The sequence below is a fragment of the Onychostoma macrolepis genome, chromosome 05 (genome assembly GCF_012432095.1).
Source record: "Onychostoma macrolepis isolate SWU-2019 chromosome 05, ASM1243209v1, whole genome shotgun sequence".
Lineage (NCBI taxonomy): Eukaryota > Metazoa > Chordata > Actinopteri > Cypriniformes > Cyprinidae > Onychostoma > Onychostoma macrolepis.
The window spans coordinates 34732461-34760018 of NC_081159.1; the positions used below are offsets into that span (position 1 = coordinate 34732461).

Consider the following 27558-nt stretch of genomic DNA (forward strand, 5'->3'; position numbering starts at 1 on the left):
CAAGAATTAGATCCCAGGTATTCTCCTCAAGCATCAAATTCAATTCCTCCTCCCAGAGCGCCTTCAGTGGGCGCACTGAGGGGGATTGTTTCGTGTTAATTATAGTATAAATTTGAGAAATAACCCCTTTCAAAGAGGTATATAGGTCTAAAATATCATCAAGTATATTTTTATTTGGCAAAAAGGGAAAGTTAGAAAATTGCTTACGAATAAAGTTACCATATCTGAAAGTATCTAAATAAATGGGAGCTGGGTAAGTCATATTCTCTCGAAGTTATGTAAAGGATGCAAAATTGTTAGCTATGTATACTGACCAACTGTAGCTAAACCATGTTCTCTCCAGATGTTAAAAGCCCCATCCATCAGAGAGGGTGGAAAAGAAATATTACAAAAAACTGGCACTGTAATACAAGGGTCTTTACATTTTTCTCTTTCTTTTAAGTAGTCTACTTTTTTTTATCTTGCATGGACTGCAGAAAACTGACACTATAGTTAGAGGCCATGAGATGAAAACTCAAATGATCCATGCTTATATCCTCTAAGAAAGAACTATGTTGGTGTGTACTTTTGTCATTGAATTTTGTTTATCTGTATGAAAGAGTACCCTTTAAAAAATATAAATAAAAAAGAAGATGTGTGCGTAACTGCATTGAATGTGCACTTGTAGTGAAATTTCAAAAGTATCTTTTTAAAACACTGTACTTGCAGATAATATCAATTAATGGCATAAAAGGCCACTTAAGTGTACTGAGACAATTTCATAGCTACATTTCTTGGCGTGATTTTTAAAAGTTCACTTTGTAATGATGTCAAATTAATAATTTGACTTTGAAGTACATTAAATCAGTATGTTTGAACAATCTTTTGTTGTGCTTTAAAGAAATCACTTATTTTGATGTGTTGACTAACATACTAAAGCACATGTAAAGTATTTGATTATAATTTTAACTGTAGTGTGATTTTAAAGTGTTTGTGTTTTTACAGTTTTTTGTCAATACAAATCTGTAATTACAAATATTTATTTAAACACATGACAATTTTCAATTCAAATGACATTAAAGTGTTTTAGTTCAATATAAATGCTTGTCAGTATATTCTGCAATACACTTAAACCATATTTTAAAGACAATAGAAGTTTTTATGAAATTACACAAAGATGTACTTAAATAAAGTTCAGCTAACTGCATTTAATGAAAAATTAAGCTATAATACATTTTCACTTACGGTAATTGCAATTAGCATGTAATTAAGTGTCTGAAAACATACAGTTTTTCCATAAGAAGCAATCTTTTTAAAAGTATGCTGAAGTGTATGCTGAAGTCCTTCATCATTTCAAAGAACTGTTTCAAAAACTGAATAAACTGATCACCTGAATTTTCCAGTTGAATTGTTAGTTTCAGTCCGAGTGCATCTTCATCAAGTGTTACTGATTTTGTCTTTCAAAGGTATAATGATGCATAACCAGTCCAAATATCCTCTAAGGTCAGGATGAAAGAAAGTTCATCTCTCTGTTATAGGTGGGGAGAGGCTCGGTTGTTCTTGCGTTCCTTTTGAAGATAAAAGGGAACACACTTCTGAAGGCCTTTCTGAAGTTGGCTCCCATGAAGGCGTAGATCACTGGGTTTATGGAGGAATTGGAATAGGACATGCAGTGAGCCCAGATCTTTAGTTTGTAGAGTGTATAGCTGTGACTCACATCTTCAGAACAGAATGCTTGTAAGAGAATCAGTATCTGGATTGGACCCCAGCAGACCAGAAACAGCAGCACCATCACAACCACCATTCTGGATACTCTGGTCCGCACTGCTTCAACCCGTTCTGCTGACGTCTGCAGCTACAAAACCAACAGCAGTCTTAGACAAATTATGTTCATTATGGTTTTATGTAAAACATTTTCTTTCCCTGGTTAAGTGCAGTGATTCTAAATTATTGCTGTAAAAGAAAACTGATCATTTTGTAAAAGCATTAACAACAGTGTGATCTGTTCACATCAATAAACACAGAACAATAACCACAATGCTCAAACTCTTTAAAGTCGAATGGATTCTGATTGGCTGTCAATGTTTTTATTGTTTATCAGCTGAAAGAAATTGTTCAGAAATTTCAATAATAACGTTTTTCTGTGTCATTATCATTGTAGCTGTGATGTTGACCTATTTTCATAGAATTAGAATGATTATTAAAACTTTACAGTTATCAATATTGTCTTATGACACATAAACTAGTTCCAAAATACCATTACAGAAAGTCTATTGTTTTTGCTATCCCAACTACATGGGTTAGTTTTTTTTTTTTTTTTTAAATAAACACACATTCATTTTTTAAATTTGCATTCTTCATTTTTCCCACCTGCACATCACTACCAGAGCTAAAGTCAGGAGTAACCCCTTCATTGGTCACAAACCACCAGTTTAAAATCACTAGTTTTGAGTATATTTGGAATAGTTTGATAAAACTTATGTAATTATTTAGCTAATTCTTATTACTTATGAAAATATTTAGTATCTCCACAAACTATTGGATATATAGGGTAGAATGTAGACTAGTTATTTAGGGTTTAGGATAAACTGGTTATTTAGGATCTGTCAGAAAAGGTGGTCAGTGATGTGATGCAACTCATTCTATAATTCTTTTTGTGGAGGTGTTTCATCATTCAAGTTCAAGTTATGCTGTTGGGTGGCACCTGTGCTCCGGGTGTGAGTTCACGGTGTGTGTGTGTGTGTGTGTTTGTTCACTACTCACTGCTGTGTGTGTGCACTTGGATGGGTGAAATGCAGAGCACAAATTCAGAATATGGGACACCATACTTGGCCACACGTCACATCCTTTCCTTTTCCCTACCTTTCCTTAAATACCCTTCTGAAAGTTCACAACATTAAGAACAGCTAATGTTTATTGTTGCCGCACTGATTCAGAAAGTTACCACAATTTGATCAGCACTTTCACAAAGTTTAAAGGGGTCATATGATGTTGCTAAAAAGAACATTATTTGGTGTAATGCAATGTGTTTATGCGGTTTAAGGTTCAAAAAACACATTATTTTCCACATACTGTACATTATTATTGCTCCTCTATGCCCCGCCTTTCTGAAACTTGCCGAAACAGAGCGAGGCATGCTCTGATTGGCCAGCTATCCAGTGCGTTGTGATTGGCCGAATACCTCAAGCGTGAGACGAAAATGTTTTGCCCCTTACCGCATTGTGATGCCGTGTCCCGGCGCGACAACACAAAAACAATAAAACCCATTATAAACGAGGCATTTGTTGCATCCAGTGGGGACATAATTACTGATTATAATGACTTATACTGTCTTTTTTAGACATTACCATGTCTGCATTTGTGATCGGAGAAACGACAAACAACAAGCACTACTCTACACAGCTCAAAACTTGCGTTTGAATAGTCAGTGGCAAATTATTTAAATATGAAAACATACTTACAGGCTGTGAGTCAGAAGCACCAGACTGTCCTTGCAAAGTTGGAATTGCCCCACTTTATAGAAACAGCCTTTGAGCACAGCTGGCAGGCTACTCCCAGCTTCAGGAAATAGTCCTCTGTAAAATGCGCTGCACACACTCTAATATTTGGGTTGAACTGTTCTGGAACAGTGTTGTAAATACAGCTTAACCACTGATTTCTAGTTGTGTCCTCTTTTGGAAGCCCAAACAAAGTAGTTTCGCTTTCACAACGAAACACAGCGTCTCCAGGACATGGTGCCGGTGGCAGCAACAATGCTACAGCGAGAATAAAGGTCTCGCCCTCTTTCTTTGCATATACGTTTGGGCGGTGTTTTGCAAATCTCCCCACACCGTGACGTAGACATGTGGGGGCATTTGCAACTTCAGGGATCTTATCTATGCATGAACAGCTTGTAACACTCCAAAGAGAAAGGAAAACTTGAAATAGCATCATATGACCCCTTTAATTCTGAATATAGCCTAATTTGGGACGATATCGTAAAATTCTATGCATGTTTAATTGATAAGGAATTTACATTGAAAAGTTTACCTCCATAATGCAACCATGCTACTGTATCACATCTGTACCTGGTTACAGCCATGAACAGGTTCCACCGTGGCTTGACCCATACGTTTCAACATGAAAGTGTAACACATGCAGATGGTGATCAGGGGCAGCAGGTAAACAGCCAAGAAGGAGTAAAGAATGTAAGCCCTCTTATGAATGAGAGAGGGAAATGCCTCGGTGCAGTATGTCTGTGGACCGAACCAGAACGAAGACTCTGTGTGCTGATACAATGCTATTGGCACTGAAAGCAGCAACGAACCTGTGTTGAAAGATAATAAAATTGTATATTTTACCACTATTGGAACCTTTATTTTCAAAAGTGTATAACTACTGTATGATAAGATGAATAGCTGTCAAACAAATATCAAAAGCGTTGAAATTGTGATTCTACTTAAACTGATTGGAATGATTTTCATACATATCCAAATAGTGGTGCATACAGACAGAGCCATCTGTGGTGTTCGATGACGGAGGGACTGTAGTGGATAGACGGTCACGTAAAAACGATCCACACTCATTGCAGACAAAGTGATGCAGGTTGCCTGTGCAGTTACCTGTGAAATCATTCAAAGAGACTGCTTAAAAGACTAAACTACATAACCATATTCCACATCCTATATGGTATAGGTAGCCTATAATATAGCAGTTTAGACACTTTTGTAGCCATTCATTCCATTCAACTATAAGTACTTTTTCAGAGCTACACTATATGGACAAAAGTATTGGGCCACCTGAGCATTACAACAACAGGGACTGTGATGATACTGCATTGTAAATACATAGGCATTAATATGGAATTGGTCCCCCTTCGGAGCTTTAACAGCTTCTACCCGTCTGGGAAGTTTTTATACATGATTTTGTGGGAATTTTTGAACATTTTATCCAGCAGAGCATTTGTTAGGTTAGATACTGATGTTGGACGAGAAGGCCTGGCTCACAATCTCTCAAAGGTGTTAAGTGGGGTTGAGGGGGTTCCACACCAAACTCATCCAACCACGTCTTTATGGACCTTGCTTTGTGCACTGGGGCACAGTCATGCTGGAATAGAAAAGGGTCTTCCCCAGACTGTTCCCACAACGTTGGAAGCATACCATTGTCCAAAATGTCTCGGTATGCTGAAGCATTAAGATTTCCCCTCATTGGGAGTAAGAGGCCTAGCTGAAAAACAGCCCTAGCGCATTATCCCTCCTCCATCAAACTTTATAGTTGGCAGTCAGGCAGGTAACGTTCTTCTGGCATCCACCAACCCAGACCTGACAATCTGTCTGCAAAATAGAGAAGCTTGATTCTTCACAGAACAGGTTTCCACTGCTCCAGAGTCCAGTATCCATGTGCTTTAATCCACTCTATCCAGGAATGCTCGACTTTTGCCCAGATTTTTGCCTTGATGTATTCTGTATGCTTTGACGCTAATTGCGTCAGAGTCAGAGAAAGTTAGAACCAGTCTGCAGATATTGCATAGTGCAAAATCACAGTGCATAATGCATGCAGACTCTGATTTTTTAAACTTCAGACTTAGATTTCTTTGTGTCAGAGGAAATAAAACATGAGCTAGTTTTAGAACACATATTGTTTACATTTTTCACATGTCTCCTAGCAACAAGGTGCATGTTTCTGAGTGATTGTTGGGTTTGGAACATTTTGAAAATCTATTTGCATATTTTATTTAGAAAATTAGTTAGGGTGCTTCTCAATCAGCTCCCTAGTTCAGTAGGATGTTGTCCGTTGACGTTGTATGTAGTCATGTGTTTGGTGGTTCTATTTTTACTTTGTTTCAAATGAATGCTAATTACACAATTTCCGAAGAAAGGTAAATTATCTCAATATCAAAATGTTTCAGAGTAATTGGTCTCAATTGTAAACAGACAACTCATTATTCACATTAACATTCTTAACTCACATTAATATAATTCTGAACATTAAATTATTAAGACTTCTTATCTATTTGGATGTTCTTAACATTACCATTAACAGAATTCTGAATTCTGAAAATCCTCCTCTTAGGTTCATTATCATTTATCATTTTCCTCCATTAAGTGTGTGGGGCAAATCTGTTTTTCTATTTTTCTGTCTGTAGTAAATCATAAAAATATGACATTTCATGCATGACATTTTGTCTTTCTCCTCTAGAAACATTATAGAGAGTAAAAGTGCTCTCACCTGTTGCAGGTAATTGATCAGTCGACACATGAAGTCCCCAAATATCCAGCTAGGAAGACTGTACAAAGTGGCAGTGAAAGGAACACAACAGACCAGGAAAAGCATATCTGTGGTGGCAAGATTAACTGAAGAGAAACAAAGACTGTTCACTAATGTCAAGTAAGTAAATATGATATTTGGAGAAACAAGGAATCTTTTATACCTATGTAGAGGTTTGTTACAGTTTTCATCTGCTGGTTTTTGACGACTACATAGATGACCAATGAGTTACCCACCAAACCAACAAACATAATAAGGGTGAAAAACACTGGCACCAGCCAGGCGTCCGTCAGTGGGATTGGGCTTTGAGATCCCATGGGATCTGATTGATTGCAATCATAAATATTTGCTTCATTATTGCACAAGATAAGTTCTGCAACCTCATTGGTCCTGTTACTTTCTGCCATTAGACTTGCATGTGTCACCATGCTGATAATAACCTGAAACACAAAAACATATTCAGTTTTCATAATAAATATGTTAATCTTCAACTGAATGGCATGCATTTAAATGATAACATTAAGTTTGGATTTCTTTACCCCCATGCCATCATGATTAATAATAAAAAAAATGATTCTTTACTATTATTCACCTGTTACACTGAGGAAATCCTGTTATTAATGATGTAGTATCTTAATATATCAAGTATATCTTGTCTCAAATATATATATTTATTGGATTAACACGTTCAAACAAAAAGCCATTTTGGTAACACTTTATTTTAACATGACAGTTGCATGTTACATCTACTTTCTATAATAACAATAAATTATGCATAATTACAAGCAACTAAGCCTAAATCAAACCCTAACCCTATAGTAAGTGCATGTAGTTATTAATAGTACGCAGTATTTACATTGTAACAATGTCACCTTAAAATAAAGTGTAACACCATTTCTGCAGTGTACCATTAAAGTCAAATGACTAAATACATACAGAAAAGTCTACAATTTCTAAAACACTGTGCTCTCTTTACGGTCTTGCCCTGGTAACACTTTATTTTAAGGAACATTTCTCACTACTAAACAGCATGCATGTTACTAGCATATCGGCTATTTATTAGTACTTATAAAGTATATATTAAAGCCTTATTCTGCATGATCATATTTTAGATCCCTTACCCATACCTAAACCTAACTACTTATGTACTAACTATTAATAAGCAACAAATTAGGAGTTTACTGAGGCAAAAGTCATGTATTTCAATAGTTTAATTTATAGTGAGAACTGGACTCACTCCAGTTCCTTTACCGCTTTACCTTGTCCTAAATTTGAAGACAAAAATTGTATGTATATGCAATATCACGCAATGTTAGCTTACCTCTTTCAGTAACCTTTGGTCTTATTAGAAAGAAAAGATTCTTCCTAAAACATGGTTCAATCCTATGGGAAAGTAAATGTTTCCAAGCCGTCCATGCCTCTTCTTCACAGCAGTGGAGTGTCACACATACAGTGACAGCATTTACTGTTGCTGAAGTACTGCACAGGGGAGGAGCTAAATGATATTAAAAGGGTTTTTAGAAAGTTATATTTAAGAAAACTGAGATTCATTTGCATGTGGTTTTTAAAGAATTAGACAAAATGCTAATTATGTTTTGTTTTGAAATAAATCACAAAAGGTTATCATATAACAGATATATTTAAAAAAAAAAAAAAACTTAAAAAATTGTTACAAATCATGATTTAATAATGCTTTCACTTTCAGTAAAAAAAGTTCAGAGAACAGTAATGGCCAGCAACACACAAATGAAACAACTAGACTTGCAGCAACTGGCCTTAGAAGGGAAAACTAAAGTCTTACTGAAAGTAAGGAGTTTATTGTCTGTATTGGAGTAAATAAATCTGCATTGTTAATCCTTTTGATCTTTAAAGCTATTGGTCTTTTTGTGTGTGATTTAGAATTCACATGGTTTCTACTTTGCTGAAGACCTCACCTTGTGACAGGCCAGGACTGTTCCAGATGTTGGCAGTGATCATGTACAGGTCGTGGGCTGTGGGATAATCGCCCCACACCATTTCCCTTGTTGACCCCTTGTGACCACACTGTCACTGGCATTGCACGGAACTTGCCACTGATTTTGTAATCCGGAGGACAGTATGTTCTTGTGCCTAAAGAAAAGATATGTTGTCTGATGTTTAATTCATTTCCACCGCGTGTTGACTAGATGTAGGAAGCGTTTCTGCTAGCTAGTTAACAGTTTGTAACACATACCAGAGAAGACTTTAAAGTGTGATTTCTTCATGAGCGCACCGCACCCGAAGTCAGTCAGTTTGACCTCCATGGTGTCCTGATTGACCAGCAGATTTTATGGCTGATTTAATTATGCCTCAAAATGTGGCCTAATGAAAAGAAACAAATGGTAGCTAGTATGAAATACAGTTTTACAAATTTTTTACGTTTATAATTCAAAATAACATTTTCTAATTCTTATTACTCCAGGACATCAGATGTTGGAGCTATAACATGAATCAAATCAAATAAATAAATAACGTTGATAAAATATCATATCCTCAAATTGGAGTGTTTCTTTATTTACAAGCACTTTTGACTTGACATCTGAAAAAAAAAAAACTTCTTTACATAATGCAATTTGATTTGTTTGTGAATTTAAATTCTCACATACTTTGTTAATGACACCTAATAAAAGCTATTTTCAAATCACGCTGTGATCAAAAATCTTCAAATTGATTTCATTTCTGGTCTTTAAACTGTCACTAGAAAATACTTGGTGTGATAATGGCTGCAGTATATGAGACAGTTATTCTTTGATATAAATAGTAAAAGGAACAGAAGCTTCAGCAATTAAAGAATCAGTCATTAATCAGTACTTATATCATCATGACATGTTGATGCACAGTGTTGAGGAAAGTTACTTCTAAAAGTAATGCATTACAATATCGCTTTAGTCCCTAAAAAAGTAACTGATTGTGTTACTAAGTTACTTTTTATAGAAAGCAATTCAGTACATTTCTCAGCTGGGCTGGGCTTGCCTGTTTGTTTATAGTATAAAAAGTTCTATTTCTGACAAAAAAGTCATTTTTTCTTATTAGTATGGTTGAATTGGATTTTAGAAGGTCAGCAGCAAAGATACTGATTAATAAAATGGGACTAAACACATAAAAAGTATTTGTGTTATTTAGCATTGAATTATTAAAGGATTGCATCATATTCTGAGTTTGCATTTCATAGCTTTTATTCATTTTGAGGAATACTGAATCTGTTTTTGTCCAAGCGAGACAAGTATATGCATGTTCACATTTGGTCTACAACTACAGAATAACCATCATGTTTACACAGCAAACACAATGCAACTCAACATGGGAACAGGAAAGCTGACAGTCAGTGAAGGGGAAAACAAAGTAACTGGTGGTACTTAATTGAAAAAGTAACATTTTCTTGTAAATTAAAAAGTAAAGTTTTACTTTACTGTTTACTTGAAAAAATGTATCTTATTATTCAACTTGTATTACCCCAACACTGCTGATGCATTTGTACCATTCTGTCTCACTCTGGTTCTCCTTCTCAGCCTAAACCAGATTTAGCGGCTCTGGTTGAAGAAAATGGAGATCGGTCCTCTTTCAGAAGCTCTTTTGGCTCTTCTTCTCCTCTCTCCTTCCATCAGTCTTACCAAGCCCAAAAGGCGTCTCATTAGACCGATGAGGATGTTTCTCCGCTGTGTTGGTGGTGTATTTGAGTAGTATACAACGTTCGTGTATGTACCCCATATCAATCGCCGTTTTTGGTTGTGAACTTTGTTGTCCCATGATAAAACTGTTTATCATTTACTAGATACTCCGAAACTTTTACCTACACAATGACTTTCATGGCTTTAAATGCTGTAATAGGTGACATGTATGGGTACGATAATGACAAAAAAAAAAAAAAAAAAAAGTCTCAATACTTTTGGGATTTTTTTTGATAACGGCAACTAAAAATGATCTTGAGTGTGTTTTTGTGCTGGTACTTTGGCTGGTTTAGGCCTGCCAATGGATGAATACTGTAAATCTGACACTAAAACCAGCAGGTGGTGGCAGGTTCCTACCTTAATGAAGGATTCACTGAATCACTCATTCAAACAATTTGTTAAAAAGAGCCGATTGTCTATATGAATGGATCATTGAATCAAATGATTTGTTTAAAAACATTCATTCAGGAATGAAACACTGCACTGTTGCTCGGAGATGTTTGGAACTATTTCTATGATGAATATACATTTTTGCAGTTATGGCAAGTTCTTAAATGCTTTACCAGACAGAAATTGGTGAGAATTTGCTATTTGTGAAATAAAACAAAAACAAAAAAACAGTTTTATCCTAGAATTTACAAACAAACACAAACCCATTCATCATAAAGAGTGTGACCTCTAAAGAATATTCAAAATGACAGAAGTTTATTTTATTCCTACAGCGTTCATTGGATCTTCATTGACCTGACAGACGTTGTAAGTGCCACTGTAAGCATCCTCTGATAATACAACATAAGTTTGCTGGCAGTGCAGCTAATAGTAAAAAGGTAAACATTTTAGGACAAATTAACTCACAAACTAACTTATCCATTTTTATGAAATTTTGCATTCCAATCATGAATTACTGTACACCAATTTAGCATCCCACAATTTTTAATGTGTAACATTATCTTATTTTCTTCTTTTTAATTAGTGACAACATGTTTTGATTCAGTTAAATTAACTGAGCTAAGGTGAATTAGAAAATGTTATCTAATATAGATATTTTCTCAAATTTTTCATTATGAAAAGCAGAAATGAAAACAGTGCAATTTCTTTAAAACACATTTCTTTACTGCAGTCTGTAGTGAAAACAAATCATACCAACAACAACTTGGTTTCAGCTAGAGATTTACAACAGACTACAGTATGACCGTGGAAAAAGGTCTGCAATTTAATACAAAAACATGTTTTGCAATCATACGCCTAATGACAATTATAATTAACAGTATAAAAGGGATTAAAATGACAGCACTTGCTATTGGGAGTCCTGTAAATTTGTCTTTTCTTCAATGGCCTGTTTGACAATTTCAGCCAGCTTTAAGCGATCTACTCTGTCTGAAAATGATCTACCTGTGAAGAAAGAAAAACATAACAGGTTGATATTATACTTGATCAAATTCATGCAATTAATTAGTCAAGGACGGCAGTTTGTAATACTTACTGCTTGTGTTTTTCCAGTGTTAGTTTAAAACAACTTGTCTACAACATCACATTTAATTTGACAATCATTTCATTTGACTTGACCAAATCTTTCTGCTACTGCCAAGTACTGGTTAGGCATTTTTCCCATTTTCGTTTTTATTCACTTTCAAAATTAACGCATTTCAAGCTCTTTCTTCATAACCAATTCAGCATCTTAAACACTTGAAAGCTTAAAGAAAAAATGTAATTGAGATTTTGAACTAAAGCACTAATCCTACATTTGATTTACAAAGAACCAAACCCTACGAGCTCTTCCCTGAATCTGTAAATCTATTGTTTAGCTGCTACGTAACTAGTATTTCCTTCATGAACTGCAATTTTAGTCTTAATTTTTATCCATCCTGTCATCAAAAGGTCAAGAGCATTCTGACCAAAAATACCTATTCTGACATTTATTTGATGTTGCTCTTGACTGTTTATAACCAACATATTAACATTAGGATACCATTTTAGGTTATTAGCAATTAAAAATCCACTGATTCAAATGACAAACTTCAATCTTTTTGATATGAGCTCTCACCTCAAATTTTAGTCTATAGTAAAAAGTTGGATGTTATTCTACCTTCAACCACAGTAAAGCTACTAGTAAATAAACTACAGACACAAACACATACCATCCCAACTTAACCCTTGCAATCCATCTCTAAGTAGTTTGCAATCTCGATTGAATCGCCACGCTTCATGCATAACTTCATTTAGCTTCTCATCCTCATTGTCACCTGTAAAAACAGCACAAAGATACTGCAAATTGTTAAATCTAGTGTCTTCATTTTTTTATGAAAGCTACACATTCAAAGCAAACACTTCTGGATTTGAGGACCGTTGTGAAAAATATTACGACCAGTGTCAAACAATTATCTTCTGTCTCAGTCTTGAGTTATTGAAGAATAACCTGTGGATTATAAACACCACAAACCAACAATGCATATCCATACGTACCAGCCTGTGGCAAGATGCACTGTGCGATTACATCCCGAAGTTTTTCCAGAGCCACGTTGGTGTCTTCAGCCTCATTCTCAGGATCATTGATGAAAAGTTCATCGCTAGGTTTGGTGCTGCATGAAGCAGAAATCAAACACAGATCTATAAGTGCATTCTGCTAATAAAAGACACAGAATAATGTCAATTAACTGAAAAGGAACACAACAAAAATGAGAGACTCACCCAAGTAGCTTTCTCTTTCTCAAAATGGGGTTGTTGACCGAGTTGAGTGGCTTTAGACTGAGATTCAGGTCCTGTATCCTCATGTTGGCCAGTTGTTCAGCATGGGCCTGTTGGATTCCGGCCACAACTGCCTGAATGAACAATATAACACATAACTTTTATATTGATTATGCATATACAGCAACAGTATTCAACATATGGAAGGTAGTGCAGCAGATATGAGGAGAAATCATTCATGCTTCTTTGTACAAAGAGTCGATTCAGAGTTCAAGTTTTAACCTCTGAAATTGAAATTTTCATAATTGATTAATTTTTCACCATTAACTCTGGTATTTTACTGTTTACTTCTATACAACTACTTTGAAACAATCTGTGTTGTTTAAAGCATTATATAAACAATAAATATGAAATCCTAGCACAACAAATTCAGATATTTCGGAAATACCAGTAACTAGGGGTGGGATATATGACCAAAAATCTTATATCACGATATGAGTAATTTTCTTTCATGGTAACAATATATATTACAATGTAGTTATTTTTGCTTTAAATGAGGTCTGTATGATATCAAAAATTTTAATACCATAGAAATTTCATAATTCTTGTCACCAGTGTCAATACCACAAAAAACTAACACTAGCCTGGAAAAAAAAAAAAAAACACCTCAAGCTCACTGAATACAAGTAAACAGATTAAATAAGAATAAGGAACTTATTACAAGCAACAGAACCAAAAAAAAAAAAAAAAACCTATAGTAGAACAAATAAATAAGAAATGGTACATACATTGTATGAAGTAATAAAACACTGTATAAGCAGTGAGAGATTTTCTTTCTTTTGTTGTTTGATTAACATGAATGACAAAGCAGAAATATAAGACTCTGTCACTTTAAGAGCTGCCCGGAACTGCAATGCTTCAAAATGCATGAAAACGATAAGTTTTCATGATCACATAGCTCAGCAACATCACGTGAACCTGTAACCACAATAGAGACAATAGTCCAAAATCTCTACTGGTTGACAAATTTTTACCAGTTAATCTTGTCTACCGGTATATCGCCTACCCCTACCAGTAACATGCACAAACATACTACACAATTGCACTCCCTTCACAGCCTTAAGCTTGGATTTCTGCACACCAAAAGATAGATATATTAATAAATAAATAAATAAATACAACAGAGCAAATAGAAGCTTCCACAAAATTCTGAATAGGTACAGCAAATTCCTGGCCAATCACAGGCTTTATCTGAATGGATTTCAGTATTATTGAGCACTATTTGAGCAACAATACAGCTTTACAAGACAAGTCTTTCTGAGATTTCTGAGATACATTCTGGTAGATGCTTGCCAAAAGTTACAGATTGTAAATTCAACTTACACCAGAACAAGTTAAGATGCTAAAGTTCAACTAAACATAACATTTTCCCACCCACATTTAAAATGTACCAATAATAAAGTTAAAAACAAAATGAAAATGTTGCTCCAGGGGGACTGTGTCTACAACGAGTGCATTAACATGGGCAGACACTACTCAACTAAGCTTTTAAATGTTGTCTTTAGTTGGAGCTCACCTTGTCCATCATCATTTGAGCAGATGGAAGCACATTGTCCAGCGCTTCAGTGCAGTTGAGCCAGGGATGGGCTAACACTCCCTCTATGGTTAGTCTCTCCTCTGGCTTCACTTTAAGTAGCCTTAATGCAACAAAACATGTTAGATCTGAGTAACAAAAGCATTGGTTTACACCACTGAAATTAAGCAGCAGTTTACCTAAATTTACATAGCTACATTATTTTTTCAAGATAGACTAAAGATAGTTAATAGTCGCCAATCATGGTTGCTTTGGATAAAAGCGTCTGCTTAATGCATAAATGTACAATGTAAATCCTATACTCATAGTGGCGTTAGAGAATTTGAGCAACTAAAAAGAATGAAAGGTTGGCAAACCACACGTCCAAAAATGCAAAAATGTTTATTTCATGTTCTCACCACAGGTGACGTTTCGTATCAGTCTGATGAGGTTAAGGCTAGAAGGGATACAGCTGTGGCTACTGAGCATGTGCACATCAATATAGCTGAATTTGTTGTCACACTGCAATTACTTTTTGCAATAAATAATTACATTTTTATTTAAGGGGTAGGTTTAGAGTTGGGGGTAAGTGTAAACGTTAATATCGTTAATGTTAATTTCCGGCCACAGTTGTATCCCTTCAAGTCACAACCGTCTGATGAAGAGCCATAGGGCTCAAACATCACCTATTGTGAAAACATAAAAAATTATCTGTGGTGTGCTAACCTTTCCTTCTTTTTATTGTTTACAATAGTTGAGCACCCTCATTGAGGTTTTTGTTGCCCGTCAGATGTGTGCCTTTTTGAATTTTTTGAGAATTTGAGCAAACTGCATCAAAATTGGCAACAAAGATTTTAAAACTCACCTTAAATGTTCTGCCAAATTTCAAACCGTTTTACCATACAGATCTAGGGGATGCCATAGACTCCCAGCCACAAGAGTAAAAGATTCAATACTTGTCTATGTACATTCTGTTCTTGGCCCTAAATAAGTAAGGAAGTATTTTTTACAAAACAGAAAGTAAATGGAAAGACACTCACTTGCGGACAATGTCCTTGGCCATTTCAGATATTTGACTCCACTCCTCCTCTGGGAAGTCAAAGCTGCCAGTCATGATTTTTTTGCGCATATCTTTTGGGATGGTACGGCTGTGGTGTTTGGAGTAAAATGGAGGATATCCGCAGAGCATTACATAGACGATCACCCCTAAGGACCATAGGTCACAGCTCTAAAGAGTGGAAAATAAAAGGAAGAAAGAATGCATTGACTTCACAGCTAGCAAGCTAAGCACCTTCAGTCAATTCTTGTGACAAGGCAATGTGAAACTAGGGATGTAATGAGTCACTCAACTCACAATGCGATACGATTCACAATACTGATTTCACGATACGATTTTCTCACTTTTTTTTTTAACAAAATGAGATTTAATTATAATGAGACAAATTATAAATGAAAAGTTGTCCTTTCTCAGACAAAATGCTGCATGTTTCTTTGTGAAATTGGAATGACAAATAACAAAACTAAAAAATTTGAAAACAAATCCCAAATTAGGGCTGCACGATTAATCGAATGCGATAGTCATGCACATCCTGTCAGTAAAGTTGGTTCTGTGATTAGTAGTAAATCTCCATCACGTGCTTTCAGATGGAGCAGCATTTACTGCACAGAGCCACAAAACTGCGTACATAATCGCAGATGATTTATCTGAAATAAATAACACTGATGTGGAAAAAAGTTAAATAATGGCAAAGCAGTCTTCAATCCAAGCACTTGTAGCATTGCGCATTTTGTATGTCTATCTTCTTCAACACACTCCGTTCACCTCACAAAGTTCTCTCTTAATGATTTAATCATCTAAGTAAGTTGTATTATTGAAGGGAAACATACAAAATGTCCAAAAGTATTAATTATTGCACAGATCAAAGAGCAAAAAAAGTCAATCATGCATGTAGACCAAAATGATTGAGTAATAAATGCTGAAATCCAAAAACGTATTCTTGTCACTCTACAGGAAGAATAAGATCTGAGTATTTGCACTGTAAAAAATGACCAGTGGACATCAAATAGATGATAATTAGTGCTGTCAAATGATTAATCGCAACTAATCACATCCAAAATAAAAGTTTTTGTTTACATAATGTGTATATTTATAATGTATATATAAATACACTCACAGTATATATTTTGAAAATATTTACATGTACATATATTGAATGTATTTACATGTATACATTTAAATTCATATTCAAATTTACATTATATATAAATATTCTTAATATATAAACTTTTTTCTTAAATATATATGCATGTGTATTTATATATACAATAATAAATATACACGGTACACACATTTTATGTAAACAAAAACTTTTATTTTGGATGCGATTAATCGTTTGACAGCACTAATATAATAAGATGAATTTTGGATAAACTTTTTTGAAGAATGAGCCATAACACTGAGTAACAAAGTTTACCTTGTTGTATGTGTAAGGTGTGGGTGAGGTAGGTATAATTCCAGACTTTTCTTTCTGGTGGCGTCTCTGTGCCTCCAGCACCTATTGAAGAACGTTAGTTCATATTTGTCAATTAGGTCACAAAGTTTCGGACTGATTAAAGATTTCATGCGTGGCTGTCAAGATGGATGTTTTTATTGATCATCATCATCAAAAAGAGGGAAAAAACACTGAAAACATTACCAATTTATGTTTTGAAGGGGCCATATCACATCACCAGTCAAAAGTTTGGATGTTTACAAATTTTTGTCATCATAATTATGTCCCAGAATTATAATAATCCATGAAACAACATGACCATGGACACAGTAGGCTTTTCCTTCCACTATTCAGTTCAGACATCTATTAAATAAATTGATTAAAAGTTCAGTTTTGCAATTTTGTCCCTTTATTATCAAGACAAGGAAATGTGGATCAAGGAAAAAGGGATCAAGGAAATATGATTTTTCATGATTTGACCCCTTTGAAAGTAAGAATTATGAACGGTCAACTTTTACATCTATAAAAAGTCACTAAGGTCTTACCTGCGGTGCTACATAGTACGGTGTGAACTGTGGGGTCATTAAATCCCCTTGGTCGATTTTGGCAAAACCAAAATCACACAGTTTTACAGGAGCATCCTGATGGGGTCAGACATAAGAAACATGATTCAAAATATGTCCTTACTAAATAACACAAACACACACACACACACACACACACACACACTGTAATCAATTAAATAAAATGAATTTATGGAATATTATTCAGGTGTCAGATCTCACCAGTGAATTGTCCTTGAAGAGCAGGTTCTCTGGTTTCAGGTCTCGATGTGCAATATTTAATGAATGACAGTGTTGTAATGCAAGGCTTATCTGTAAATGACAGAAGAAGAAATTACTTAATGTATATACAAGTTTTGATGTAAATTTTAACCAACTATTATTTCAATATGTCTACTAAAAACAATAGACTAGTCATAATGTAATTGAAAATAACACTGTACTTGTTTAAAGGGCCCATGTTTTACTTTATTGTAAAGTTAGTCATATGTCAAACATTCCATGTTTACTCTATGCGATTATTCATTTTATAATGAAAAGTTATTTACGTTGTTAACAGATAAAATCACCAGCATAAGTGAAAAAAACAAAACAAAACAATCGTTTGGTCATCTATGCACCCCTAAGTAAGTCATACTGATGGAAACATGTCAGGTCATACATTGGTCAATAAACGTGTCATGAAGTTGTAAACGCAATCCTTTTTCCCCAGCATCGCACATATTTATTCATCCATAGATTTAATAAGGTTATTCTCTCCATGTTTTGGACATTGATAGGGATGGGCGATATTTCCCAAATACTAAAATCGCAATACTTTTTCCACATCATATGATACTGTTATTTATCATGAAATTCATTTACCATTACCATTAATGGGGAAGGAAATGCTTTCCACATTTGTTTGTTGTTTGTCAGACCTTGAGAATGGCTCTTTAATTTAGCGTCCTATGAAATACATTTTGAATGAATGAATGAAGCATTCATATAGCGCTTTTATTGTGTATTGCTATACACCCAAAGCGCTTTACAATCATGTGGGGAGTCTCTCCTCAACCAGCACCAGTGTGCAGAATCCACTTGGATGATGCGACGGCAGCCACAGGACAACGGCGCCAGTGCGCTCACCACACACCAGCTACAGGTGGAGAGGAGAGAGAGTCATAGAGCCAATCAAGTGGATGGGGATTACAAGGAGGCCATGATTGATAAGGGCCAGTGGCGGGACTTTGGCCAGGACACCGGGGTTACACCTCTACTCTTTACGATGAGTATCATGGGATTTTTAATGACCACAGAGAGTCAGGACCTCGGTTTAACGTCTCATTTGTCAGTATAGTGTCCCCATCATTATACTGGGGCGTTAGGACCCACACAGACCACAGGGTGAGCACCCCCTGCTGGTCTCACTAACACCTCTACCAACAGCTACCTAGTTTTCCCAGGAGGTCTCCCATCCAGGTACTGACCAGGCTCAGCCCTGCTTAGCTTCCATGGGCAACCGGTCTTGGGCTGCAGGGTGATATGGCTGTGGTTTATTATTTTATTTTTCCCTGAATTCTGTATTTTTTCCCATCTATTTAATTTTTTCATTTTTTGAATGACTTAATTCAAATTTATCTTTAAAAATGGTGTCTAATAAAATTGATTAATAAAAGAATTTGATCTTTTAAAATGTAATTAAATAAGAATATAATTTGCAACAAAAAAGTATTTTTTTAATTTTATGTCAAATAAGATGCTGCACAACATAACTGTATAAATTAAAAAATGGAAGAAAAAGAAATTAGTTGTAAGATATTTCTTTAAAATATTACTATTATTCTGCTCTGGAGATGAAGTTCATGTGTTCATGTCCTTTGAAATGCGGATGTTGAAATCACTGTGAGCGTCACGTGTTTGAGTTTGACAACCGTGACAAAACCACGCCATTAATTCACAGAGACACAGAGAACATGCAGACCTATTAACGGCATGCAACTGACTGGCTGCTGTCGCCTTTATTTCTGCTGTGTGATTAATCCATATTGAGTGAAAATGTCCAGAACTTATTATTGTTCTTCATATAAATTTTTATCACCATCTCAATATTTGATATAATTTATCACACAGCCCTAGACACTGGTCTCAAATATCCAACCAATCAGGCTTTGTTGGAGGTTTGGACTGTAACCGCTGCTAATAGTATCTTTATTAGCTACTCTTTCACCATCAAATGAGCTGCTATGTTACCAAAACAAACTATATTAGTTTGAATATTATAAATTACCTCCAGACAAAAGCGTGCCTTCTCTCCAGACCTGAGCTACCTAAACAGTACGGCCTTTAACTGTAAAGACAGTACCTGTTTAGTGACCTGGCTGGCCATCTTTTCTGTAAAGTGCTTGTGCTGGCTGATTCTGTGGAACAACTCGCCACCTTCCATCATTTCCATGACAATCAGTAACCTTGCCCTATCAGAGAGAAGCACAGAAAACAGTATTTATATTTTAAGATGGTTAAGAGCATTAGCCAACATTTTCTTGTACTGTACGTGTAGGAAACACTGTGTTGTGTGCACTGAAGCTGTTGAACTACACTACCTTGGACTGGATTCATGGGGAAACTGTACACTGTTGGCATACACCTCCATTATTTTCACAATGTTGGGGTGAGAGGCACACATCATATGAAGACTGACCTGCAATTAAAAATCACAAGAGAGAATTTAAAGTTGCACTTGGAGATGTTCTGTAAAGTCTGACATTTCATTAACCTCTAACACCAAACAAAAGAGACGTTCTTCAAATAAAAGAAACTAAACCATGCACACGGTACACACTAACTACCTCATTGCGGGCTTTGGGTCTGTCAATCAAGATTTTCAGGGCAAACCGTTCTTGTGTCGACTTCTTCACACATACCCTGAAGAAGAAAAAAAAAGAATATGAATGCACTGCATCAACTGGCTTTTAGTATATAGCCAACTGATGAATCTAGTTAACATCTTAACTCAGTAAGGCAGGAATATCTATCGTTTTAATGGAACAGTTTATTGAAAGGTTTATTAAGTTTGAATGTGTATATTTGTTGAGTGTCATATTTGATCCATCAGGCTTTTACATTTACATTACATTATTTTTACATATCCAAAGCGACTTACAAATGAGGACAATAGAAGCAATCAAAACCAACAAAAGAGCAACAACATGCAAGTGCTATGACAAGTTTTGGTTAGCCTAACGCAGTACACCTAGCAAGGTTATTTATTTATTTTTTTTAAAGAAACAAGTACATAGAATAGAAAAAAGAAAGCTAGTATTAGTTTTTCCAGAAAAGCTAGCAGTTAGAGAATAAATATGCAATTGACAGAGGGTCAAGTGTGTGTGTTTTTTAAAATAAAAAGACAGATAGATAAAATAGAATTAGAATAGAGAGTGCTAGAGTTAGAGGGTCAAATAAAGATGGAAGAGATGTGTTTTTAGCCGTTTCTTGAAGATGGCTAAGGATTCAGCTGCTCGGATTGAGTTGGGCAGGTCATTCCACCAGGAGGGAACAGTTAATGAAAAAATCAGTGAAAGTGATTTTGTGCCTCTTTGGGATGGCACAATAATGCGTCGTTCACTTGCAGAACTCAAACTTCTAGTGGGCACATAAGTCTGAAGTACTAAATTTAGGTAAAGAGGTGCAGAGCCAGATGCGATTTTGTAGGCAAACATTAAAGGGATAGTTCACCCAAAAATGAAAATACTGTCATCATTTACTCACCCTCATGTAGTTCCAAACCTGTATGAATTTCTTTGTTCTGCCGAACACAAAGGAAGATATTTTGAAGAAAGTTTGTAACCTGGCTGTTTTGGGGCACCATTGACTTCTATAGTAGGAAAAAAAAAATACTATGGAAGTCAATGGTGCCCCAGAACTGCTCTGTTTCCCACATTCTTCAGAATATCTTCCTTTGTGTTCGGCAGAAATAAAGACATTCATACAGGTTTGGAACTACTTGAGGGTGAGTAAATGACAGAATTTTTATTTTTGGGTGAACTATCCCTTTAATGCCTTGAATTTTATGTGAGCAGCCATTGGTAGCCAGTGCAAATTGATGAACAGAGGTGTGACGTGCGTTTTTTTCGGCTCATTAAGGATTAATCTTGTAGCGGCATTTTGTATTAATTGTAGAGGTTTGATGGAACTGGCTGGAAGTCCTGCCAAGAGAGCATTGCAATAGTCCAGTCTGGACAGAACAAGAGCTTGAACAAGGAGTTGTGTTGCATGTTCCGAAAGAAAGGGCCTGATCTTCCTAATGTTGTATAGAGCAAATCTGCAGGACAGGGCAGTTTTAGCAATGTGGTCTGAGAAATTCAGCTTATCATCAATTACAACTCCAAGGTTTCTGGCTGTTTTTGAAGGAGTTATGGTTGATGAGCCTAACTGTAAGGTGAAATTGTGATGAAGTGATGGGTTTGCTGAAACTACAAGCAGTTCTGTATTAGCCAGGTTGAGTTGAAGGTGATGGTCCTTCATCCAGCAAGAAATGTCTGTTAGACATGCTGAGATGCGAGCAGCTATCGTCGGATCATAAGGATGGAATGAGAGGTAGAGTTGAGTGTCATCACCATAGCAGTGATATGAAAAGCCATGTTTCTGAATGACAGAACCTAGTGATGCCATGTAGACAGAGAAGATGCCATGTAGACTGAGGCACCCCAGTAGCTAGATGTTGCGACTTGGATACCTCACCTCTCCAAGATACCTTGAAGGACCTATTTGAGAGGTAAGACTCACTGGAGTGCGGTTCCTGAGATGCCCTTTCTCAATAGGGTTGACAGGAGGATCTGGTGGTTGACCGTATCAAAATTATTTTATTGCTCATATAGTATGATATAGTGAGAATATGGAGGAAAAAACACCTCAGTTTTATTTACATTACCAATTCCCAATAATGTTTTGGAAAGATGAGATTTAAATGCTTAGTTTTATGATAGTTTCAAAACATATTATGCAATGCAATACAATGATGATAGAGAGATGAACATGCTGGACAGATTAATCCTAAATAATTCCTTGATACATCAAACTTTTCCTCCTAATGTTTGTAGTTGATTTTTGTTCTGGTGCTTATGAAAGGATTCAGAAATATTTCCTTAAACAGAGGTTAGTTCCTACTGCAGGAAAGAGGCTATTAACTACTTCTGCCAGTGGAGATTTGCAGCTGAATCAATGTAATTCTTATTTAAAATATTTTTTAATGCAAAAATGACCTTTCAATATAACCTTCAAACTGGACATAACAGCATACCTCACAGGACCACTGATCCCAGCTCCCAGCTTCTGTGTCCAATTGATGTTATACTCTTCCAGGATTGATGTCTCCTGTAACAAGAACATTCGGTGTTTGGGAACAGTTCATTCAATTCACTCATTCATTGGCATGACTTTTAAACAGTATGCATAATTATCATACATGCAATTGATTACTTTGCCTCTGTTTGGAAATGGTTGGTTTCTGCATTTTGCATCATGAGATGCATAAAACTGAAAGGCTTTAATGCATATTACGTTAGATATAAATAGACATGACTAGCAGTTTTAAAAGAGTTATGATGTACAAGTCAACGACACAATATGTAGTAGAAAAAACATGTATTTAATGGGAAAAGTCAGACTCACGAGTCAAAGTCAAAGAGTAAATTACTACGTTAGTCAAATGTACTGCCATTTTACTGAATTCAGCATTCAATGGTCTTGTTGCCATTCGAAATTATCATACGGCATGGTAACACTTTACAATAAGGTGTCATTTGTTAACATTAGTTAATGTATTAACCAACATGAACAAACAATGAACAATGCATTTATTACACTATTTATTCATCTTTGTTAATGTTAGTTAATGAAAATACAGTCGTTCATTGTTCATGTTAGTTCAAAGTGCATTAACTAATGTTAACAAACAACTTGTGATTTTAAAAATGCATCAGTAAATGCTGAAATTAACATTAAGATTAATAAATTCTGTAGAAGTATTGTTCATTCTTAGTTCATGTTTACTAATGTTGTTAACTAATCTTAAATAATGAACCTTATTGTAAAGTGTTACCTACTGCATTTGTTAAAAATATTATTTACTTAAAGCCAACTGATTAAGTGCTTTTAGATTTGCAAGCTGTATATTTCAATATTCTGAGTGGGGTAATACTACATTGGAAGTTAAGGCCCTTAATGAAAATGATAAATTCAAAGAAAACCACAGTGAAACATTTTGGGGAAACTCCCGTTTACTCTCAATACAGAAGCCTGATTTGTACACAATTGTGTAGCTGCACGAACAAACAGCATTTCAGCCCGTCAAACCGGGCGGAGCCAACTGCCTATATCTCGACGCTGAATTTTCATCGGGTAGAATTTTCTCCTCTAGCGTAAAGATCATTTCCTCACTGGACTCTGAAGTAGAACGAAGAAGCCTTGTTTCGCTGTAGAAGAGCCCAGTACATTAACTGCCTTGAGATGATGGAGGTTTTTCTGGCCCTAAAAAGCTTCCGACTGGCCTTGAAGGGGCACCGCATCCTTGTCCATTCGGGCAACATGGCGGTGGTAGCCTTTATAAATCAGCGGTCTCGCATCACGCTCCCTCGACAGGAGGGTGGGACACCTCTTTCTATGGGCACATTACAACCTGCGTTCACTCAGGGCAGCTCACATGCCGGACAGACTGAACATGCTGTCCCGGGGCAATGTATCTCCAGGAGAATGGAGACTACACCCTCAAGTAGTTCAGATGATTTGGTCGGTCTTTGAGAGGGCAGAGATGGACTTCTTCACCTAAGAAGACAAATTCTCGTTGCCCAACTTACTTCTCGATGGCGCAAGATGCTTGGTTCTCCTAGTGTCCCCACTTTGAAGGAACCAGATGTGGTTCCCCTGAGTTGATTCTGCTGCTGTTGGCATCCCCTTGGCAAATCCCACTGAGGAAGGGCATCCTCTCCCAAGTGAGAGACAAGATCTGGCATCCCCGGCCTGAGCTGTGGAACCCTCATGTTTGGCCTCGAGTCTTTACAGCTCTCAGCGAGGGTAACTAACAACATTATGGTGGCTAGAGCCCCGTCTACGAGATGCCTCTATGCCCTTAAGGTGTTTGCATTTTCTGACTGGTGTGCAGTCTGGAAATTAGACCCATGCTCATGTGACGGGTCATCCATTCTAGCCTTTCTGATGGATAAGGGGTGCACCCCTTCCACAATCAAAGTATATGGGGCAGCTATCGTGGTGAATCACGCTCTCGCACTACCCTGTCAGTCAGCAAAAACGACCTTGTCAGTAAATTCCTGAGGAGAGCTTGGACACTGAATCTGCCTTGTCCTCATACTGTGCCGACCTGTGACTTATCAACGGTCCTCAGAGACCTTTGAGGTCCCCACCTTTGAACCGCTCTAGTTGGCCGACTTACGGCCCTGTCACTTAAGACTGCTCTCCTTTTGCCTTTAGTCAGCACATCCTGCCTCAAGTTTGGGCCTAACGACTGTACATCATCCGCTGGAACGCTACTCTCATGTGAACGTACGTGTGACACTTAGCGGAGGGTAGAGAATACAGTTCATAAAGTTTTAAATAAGGATATTTTTCTTACACAAACGCATTGATTCACTTTAGAAAGCCTTTATTAAACCCCTGTGTAGAGCACTTTTTATGATGTATGGACAAAATTTTAAACCCCATTCACTGGTTTTATAAAGCTTGGAAGAGCCAGGACATTTTTAATATAACTCCAACTGTATTCGTCTGAAAGAAGAAAGTCATAGACACCTAGGATGGCTTGAGGGTGAGTAAATCATGAGGTAATTTTAATCTTTGGGAGAACTATCAGAGTAACTAAAGAGCATATTAAGAGTAGACAGGAGTTTCCCCAAAGCGTTTTAAGCAATGCTCGTCCCTGTTATTCTCTGGGAACTTTACTAACCGGAGTGTTTTTCATGTACTTGTCAGTTTTAATATTTTTGACTGTTTTGTTCAAAATGAAATAACTTTGAACCTCGATTTATCAAGTGTTCACATTTCTTTTCTGGAAATGTATGCAAATTAGTGCATATCTAATTAGATAATGCCTTTTTGTGCAGATTTCAAGATAACACTTCAGGAAACTTGTAAATCAAACCAAATGTCTTAACGCACTATGATTAATCAACCTATGGTGTCTTGCCATGGTATAACTACTGCAATTTTATATAAAAGTAATTACGGTATGGGTTTCATTTGGCAATGAACAACATTCAACAAACCACACAGTAAACTACACACTTTATTGTTATCTAAATTATTGGAAATTCAACCAGAATGTTCATTGTGTGGTTCTCAATCAGTGCCTCACCTATTTTTTGACACTCCAATTCAGTCTCATATTGTTCTGAGATCTCATTACTACTAGTTTCAATAACCTAATATCATCATAGGAGAAATGGTCCTGTTGATATTTTGTAACACTGGTTCTGTCCCTTTGGACTGCTGTTTTAACTCCTGTGCTTGTTGTGGAAATATCATATCTCCAAATCTAGAGAGACTTTTGTACTGAGAGAAAATGTTTTGCCGAATCCCTGTTTACATTACAAACAGAGGGAGAAAAACAAGAGCAAGATCAGAAATATTTCCTCTATTCATGTACCCCATAATCTTGTAATGTTGTTGTTGTTGTTTATTTGTAATATAGACAGACTTGTGATTAGCTTTTTCTGTAACACTTTGTTCTCGTTACAAATGTTGCATCTACTTACTATAATAATAACAGTAAATTACATATAAGTACTCTGTACTTATTAGTATTAATTTATTATAGTATATCTTCATGTTACTTATTATAATGTTGCAAATTCTGGTATATTTGCACTAGGCCTAGCTCTTTATTTGCTACATATTCTAAAATCATTAAATAGCATTTCATTTCACTAGTTTCATTTAAACACAAATAGCGCCATCGCGCGTCTCAGTTATGTACTGTAGTGAAAATGACCTAAAATGACTTCATTATTAAAAATACTGTAATATCAGAACACAGTGTTCGACTGTTATTAGGTCAACTGTTTTGTTAACTGAAATTGCCTTTTTATAGTGGGAGCTTCAATACAATATGCTATATGCATATATGTTTTCAATCCAAATTGATATTTCTTTTGTTTTGCATTGTATCTGTATTTTTTCGATTAGTAGCCGTTTGACAAGCAGCATAATGTAACTTACAGACTGCAGTTCACTACCGCAAAGTGCAGAAACACAAAAGACATAACTACAGACTTTAGTTTATTATTTAGCCGCCTTACCTTTATGAATCTGTCCATGCTGGTGTCCTCAGACATGATGTTGACTGTGACACACACTCACTCTTTGGCTTCAACAAGCTCGTACAGGTGCGATCTTACCTAAATCTTGGCGTTAAATGAGGTCTAAGCGCTAAGATACCTTCTTATGTACAATTTCCATGCTGTCCGATGAACTTTGGAACACCAGCGCCTTTCCTTGTTGAATGCGAAACTGGCATTAAATGCACTACACTGTCAAACTCCACAAGACAGTAGGAAAGCAATGAAGACGCGAGTTTCTGAGGCTATACGTGCTCGGCTAACATCTTAAGTTACGCATGCATTTCACAGGCAAAAGTAACGTTAGCGCAGACTAGCCACCGTTTACGTTACTGTTCCTCCAGCCACTATTTGCCAACCGTGTTCTTGACAAGAGAGCAACAAAACCGACGAAGGACGATAAAAGCGGTAATTCCTTGTCGGCTGCCCGTTATCATCAGCAGCAGCAGCAGCCGCCGTTAGCTCTGAAGCTCGCGTTCACAGCAGATGCTAATTCTCGCGCTCATCGCATTACACGCGAGCACGACCTCTTTGATTCTACGATTTTCTCTCGCCTATCCAGCGTTCAGCGATTAACAGCGTTTTGAAAAGCACCATAGGGACCAAATACTATCCTGGGTTTGTTTGCTAAGGTGCTAGTGCTACCTTTGATCCGAAGCTGGGGAAGATTGTTCTTCTTTATTATACGCCACATTCTGCGAGCAGCTATGCGGGCGCATTCCGCCACCTAATGCAGAGGAGCTCGGTCAGGCCGACCTTCACTGAAAATAATGCGAGGTTTGTGTCTTGTTTGGTATTAAAATGCCATTCATAAAATTTTCTGTATGAAAATTAGTAGTTATAATTCGAGCGGTCGCCTTGTGTCGTGTCTTCACCATAGTATGAGGTTAGATTTGTTTCATAATTTCAAGTGAACAGATATTAATCCAAAAATAAATAGAAAAAAAAAAAAACAGATTCACAAATACTTTACACACGGAATTAATTTTTACTGTACCTTCTTATCAC

General features: G+C 36.3%; 2 protein-coding genes across 2 annotated transcripts; both read right to left on the minus strand.

Annotated features, from left to right (window-relative positions):
* Positions 1-1263: 1263 nt before the first annotated feature.
* Positions 1264-10554, minus strand: kiss1rb (KISS1 receptor b). The gene is made up of 8 exons (XM_058777484.1): positions 9697-10554; positions 8160-8565; positions 7547-7720; positions 6389-6665; positions 6187-6311; positions 4445-4580; positions 4047-4285; positions 1264-1834 (listed from the first exon to the last, which is right to left on the minus strand). The coding sequence occupies exons 4-8, from the start codon at positions 6651-6653 to the stop codon at positions 1484-1486; spliced, it is 1116 nt and encodes a 371-aa protein (XP_058633467.1). The 5' UTR covers positions 6654-6665; positions 7547-7720; positions 8160-8565; positions 9697-10554; the 3' UTR covers positions 1264-1483.
* Positions 10555-11002: 448 nt separating this feature from the next.
* On the minus strand, positions 11003-27316 carry mapkapk5 (MAPK activated protein kinase 5). The gene is made up of 14 exons (XM_058777482.1): positions 26512-27316; positions 22503-22576; positions 20053-20128; positions 19807-19904; positions 19569-19677; positions 17447-17536; positions 17207-17302; positions 16644-16724; positions 15210-15397; positions 14173-14293; positions 12600-12730; positions 12375-12490; positions 12050-12154; positions 11003-11303 (listed from the first exon to the last, which is right to left on the minus strand). The coding sequence occupies exons 1-14, from the start codon at positions 26545-26547 to the stop codon at positions 11209-11211; spliced, it is 1416 nt and encodes a 471-aa protein (XP_058633465.1). The 5' UTR covers positions 26548-27316; the 3' UTR covers positions 11003-11208.
* Between the last annotated feature and the right edge of the window lie 242 nt (positions 27317-27558).

What these genes read in the sequence shown, in the direction of transcription:
- kiss1rb (XM_058777484.1), bottom strand. Translation starts at nt 6,653, where the DNA reads ATGGTGACACATGCAAGTCTAATGGCAGAAAGTAACAGGACCAATGAG. An exon ending in TGATCAATTACCTGCAACAG is followed by an intron (nt 4,581 to 6,186) that starts GTGAGAGCACTT and finishes ATGATTTCACAG; the next exon opens with GTAACTGCACAGGCAACCTG. An exon ending in CTGTTCATGGCTGTAACCAG is followed by an intron (nt 1,835 to 4,046) that starts GTACAGATGTGA and finishes TTGGTTTTGTAG; the next exon opens with CTGCAGACGTCAGCAGAACG.
- mapkapk5 (XM_058777482.1), bottom strand. Translation starts at nt 26,547, where the DNA reads ATGTCTGAGGACACCAGCATGGACAGATTCATAAAG. An exon ending in GCATGGACAGATTCATAAAG is followed by an intron (nt 22,577 to 26,511) that starts GTAAGGCGGCTA and finishes TTCTTGTTACAG; the next exon opens with GAGACATCAATCCTGGAAGA. An exon ending in CCCCATGAATCCAGTCCAAG is followed by an intron (nt 19,678 to 19,806) that starts GTAGTGTAGTTC and finishes TCTCTCTGATAG; the next exon opens with GGCAAGGTTACTGATTGTCA.